Here is a 4140-nt window from a genome sequence, read left to right on the forward strand (position 1 = left end):
GCCCTCTCTCCCCACAACTAGAGAAAGCCCCCGCGCAGCAACGAAGACCCAATGCATCCTAAAAAAATAAAAAATAAAAAAAAAGTCAATCACGGTAGAAACAAAGCCAGTCTCTAGAAAACTAACTTGAGGGCCCTCAAGTCAGTCAAAATGGGTTTGCCTTGGTCAGGCCCATTGATGGGATTGGAAACAGCACCCCAGCAGCATCCCAAGCCCTGGCTGACCCCAAAGAGCCTGGAAAAGCTGGCGTTTTGCTTCAAATCCATCCAGAATAAAATGCATAATAAATAAATAAATGCTTCCAACTTGTGTTGCGTGGGAGTATCCAGCTGTGTGTGCCTGTAGCCTTTACGATGCTCCCCGGATTTTCAGAGGGAATCTTGCTTGATTGTCCAAAGGGTCTGAAATCACCCTGGGTCACGGTGAAGCATGCAGTGAGAGGGAGATGGAACAGGAAGACTTCTGTGAAAATCCCAGATCTAGTCCACTGTTTGCTGGATGGGCCCTCCTTCCCGGTGGGCATGGAACCATGTATTTATATCTCTGGTTTCCTGCCTTGGAGTTTTCTGCCTTTGGAAGAAGAGCGGCTTAGAGGAGTGACAGAGAAATGACCCGCAGGCCTGCATAAAGGATGTCCACACAGGCTCTCTTCTCCTGCAGACACCTGGAAGCTCAGGTTTCTTCCCTCAGCTTTGGGAAGAGAGGCTTTCAAGCCTTCAGCACCCAGGGCTGAGGTCCAGCTGCCGCAGCATGTCCTGCAGAGACCCCTGCAGCCTGCTCAGGGCCACCACCTCCGTGGAGTAGAGGGAGGCTTCCAGGACGCCGCCCAGGCTCTCCAAGGTCTCCGGGGCTCTGGCCTGGGGCAAGGGGCAGCTCTTGGAGGAGGCCAGCAGGTGGAGAAGGTCCCGGAGATTCTCCAGGTCATTAGATATTTGGATCACATTTCTGGAAGGCAGACTGGTGAGGATCTGTTGGTAGATCGCCAATGTCTGGTCCATCTTGGACAAACTCAGGACAGGGAGGAGCCCAGGGATGAAGTCCAAACCAGTGACCCTCTGTTTGGAGGAGACGGACTGCTATGCAGGAGGAAGGGGAGAGCAAGAGCTCAGGGGGAGAGAAGTCAGCTGCGCAAAGCCCCCGCCCTTCCTGCGAGCGTGGAGGTGCCTCCTGTCCCCCTTCCACACCATCCTGCCTAGGCCCTTATTTCTTGTGCCCACGTGGCTGCCAAGCCTCCAAGCTGGTCTCCTGGGCTTCTGTCTCCTGCCCTTCCCAAACCACCCTGCCCTCCACTTCCAGACCAGCTTTAGCAGGCCGTTTCCTCTTCCAGATGCCTCTGCTATAGAACCAGCCATGACGCCCTATTTCTTACTTACCGACTTAAGTCTCTTCCCCAGGCATTGAGGTCTTCCATACATGGCCCTCCCCAACCCTTCCACCCCCAGAGGATGCCTTCCTCCCAGACAGGTTCTCCACGAAGTCTCACCCCCTTAGGGATCAAGGCCCCGTCTCACTCCTCCACTCCAATAACTCTGGTTACCAGGAGGGGCTCTCCCCCTCCCCCGCTGCCCGCAGCGCTCACTTCCTGCACCACACCGGTTGGGACACTCTGGGTCTATCATGTGCAGCTTGTTGAATGACTATTTTGAAAGCAAGGTGACTTAAGCATTTTTCCCTATGAAGTGCTCAAGACGCTATCTAGTTCTGAGCTGTCCCTGCTTCCGGCCACCTAACGGCTCCCTGGCTGCCCAAGGCTACTGGTAGAAATCCACAGTGGCCAGGAGATGTGGAAGTCTCCAGATTGCTCCATGCAGGTGAACAAGTTGGCTTTTAAGGCAGGGGGCTATCAAAAGCCACTGAAAACCTTTGAAGAGGGCATGCTCTGTTCTGGTTCTGCAGGGTGTGTGTGGCGGGGGTGGGGGGGGGTGGTGGTGGTCACTTGCTTTATCTAATTTAATCTTGAAAGGACCTTGTGAAGACTATTAAGATAGTCCTATTATCTAGATGAGGAAACCAGGGTTTAAAGACATTGAGGAGCTTAACTAGCTTAAGATTTCACAGATAGAGAACAGAAGGGTTCACACGTAGCCTTCCTAATTCTAAATACCGACCTCATCTGGGAAGTGGCTGAAGGTATAGGCTTGTGGACCCCAGAGAAAAGACCCAGGGGACATTGAGAGCTGTTTGCAAATACGTAGAGGGTTGTATGTGAAAGAGGGCTTGACAGGCAGGACCAGCGGTAATGAGGAGAAGCTTCGCAGGGTCAGAGTTCAGCTACCAGCCAGGAAGAATGCCTAATGATTAGAACGTTCTAGAGATGTGTTGGAGGCCCAGAGAGGGTGCTGCTGGGGCTCTGGTCACCTGCCAAGGGGACACTGGACCGTTATGCTCTGGTCCTGGGCACTAGGATCCCAGTCTGGGAGGAAGGGGAGTGAGGAGGTGGGAGGCAAGGAGAGCAGGAAAGCAGAGGCAGCTGTCCACGCGGTAGGGAGGCGGCCAGGCCGCCAGGCCCCTTGCGCGAGGCTGCACAGCCTCGGCCAACCTCTGAGGTCCGGTTTCCCCACGGGCCAGCCACAGTTCTACCTCGTCTCCCAGGTCCTCCCTACCGTGTGTGATATGTCATTGATCCTGGTGACGATCGTCTTGATGAGGGTTTTGGTGTCATCCTGGACTTTTCGGATGGGCACAGCTTCAATGTAGGACAGATAGGGCCAAAGCCACAGGAATCGGCACAGGGGTCCACAACGCATTTTTCTTCCCGGGATGTGCTTCTGGGGCCTGAAAACAGAAGGAACCACACGTGGCATGTCGCTGGGATCTCAGAGAACACCCACATGTCACGTTACCAACCACATTCTCAGATGCGGATAGAAACGAGATTTGCTTTCTGCTGTGGTTATCATTTCCTCAAAGACAATTCATTATCTAGAAATACAGGAATGAAATACATTCCCTTGGGGAAAGGCATGGCCTCATCAAGAAAACCACGGTGAGGTGTGCTGTAGACCACAGAGCAGGAAGACAGGGCATGAGTAAATGGACGGGCTTTTAAGGTATGGTTTGAATCCAGCCATTTTTACTAGCTTCATGACTTCAGGCATATCCTATAACTGCTAAAAACTCCTGCCTGCATCCCCTGCAATATACCTATCTCCAGGCTTTTATGAGGATCAAATTAGATAACATGTGTGAAAGAGTTTTAAAGGTGTTGTGAAGTGTACTCTGTTACTACCCTATTATTAGAGATTGTGTTACTGTCCTCTCCATTAACTCTCTCACAGCAGCCCACTGATATTTCCGTGATGGCATTTATCACTGGCTTTATTACCTCCTTTCTCTCCCACTGGGAGCCTGAATCCAACCGGCACGTATGGAAGGTCTGATAATACGTCAGATGCAGTGCTGGGCACCAAGGATGCCACAGTGGACAACGATGTTCCCTACCCTCAAAGTGCGTACAGTTGAACAGGAGAGATAAACAGGTAAACAGGCCTTTCCAATACAGGAAGAAAGAGCTCTGCAAGAAGGACAAGATATTGTGGGAATACAAAGGGGGGCTCCCTGGAAGAGGTGTCACCTGAGCTGGGTATTGAAGGCCAAGGAGGGATCAGGAAGAGTATAAACTGGTTGCCATAAGTGGCCAAGAAAACAGCCGGTGCAAAGGCATGAAGGCAGGAGAAAGTATACAACACGTTCACCCAGAATGTCTGAAACTTTCAAAGTCATGGAACCATGAATTCTAACATTAATAATATGCATGCAGATCCTTGATCAAGCAGCAAAGTTTTAATGAGATACATGAGGCAAAAGGTAATCAAGTTAAAGGTATGTGAGTCTGTAGCCAATGATCTGTGCTAAGTATGTGTGGATGAGCCTGAAATAATGATCAAGAGTAAGTGAATGTTAGCATGAAGGTCCTGGAGATGGCAAAAAAGTTCATCTCTGCGGGGCTTCCCTGGTGGCGCAGCGGTTGCGCGTCCGCCTGCCGATGCAGGGGAACCGGGTTCGCGGCCCGGTCTGGGAGGATCCCACATGCTGCGGAGCGGCTGGGCCCGTGAGCCGGGGCCACTGAGCCTGCGCGTCCGGAGCCTGTGCTCCGCAACGGGAGAGGCCGCAGCAGGGGGAGGCCCGCATACCACAGAA

General features: G+C 52.2%; 1 protein-coding gene across 2 annotated transcripts; it reads right to left on the reverse strand.

Annotated features, from left to right (window-relative positions):
• Positions 1-402: 402 nt before the first annotated feature.
• On the reverse strand, positions 403-2769 carry LOC112066353 (leptin). 2 transcript variants are annotated; one of them, XM_024129201.2, is made up of 2 exons: positions 2604-2769; positions 403-1076 (listed from the first exon to the last, which is right to left on the reverse strand). In XM_024129201.2, exons 1-2 carry the CDS (start codon positions 2745-2747, stop codon positions 717-719), a joined length of 504 nt encoding a protein of 167 aa, XP_023984969.1. In that variant the 5' UTR covers positions 2748-2769; the 3' UTR covers positions 403-716. The 2 variants fall into 2 exon arrangements, with proteins under 2 accessions (XP_023984969.1, XP_023984973.1); XM_024129205.2 differs by having other exon boundaries at positions 403-1073; positions 2604-2747.
• Between the last annotated feature and the right edge of the window lie 1371 nt (positions 2770-4140).

Source organism: Physeter macrocephalus, chromosome 5 (assembly GCF_002837175.3).
Source record: "Physeter macrocephalus isolate SW-GA chromosome 5, ASM283717v5, whole genome shotgun sequence".
In the NCBI taxonomy this organism is placed as follows: Eukaryota; Metazoa; Chordata; class Mammalia; order Artiodactyla; family Physeteridae; genus Physeter; species Physeter macrocephalus.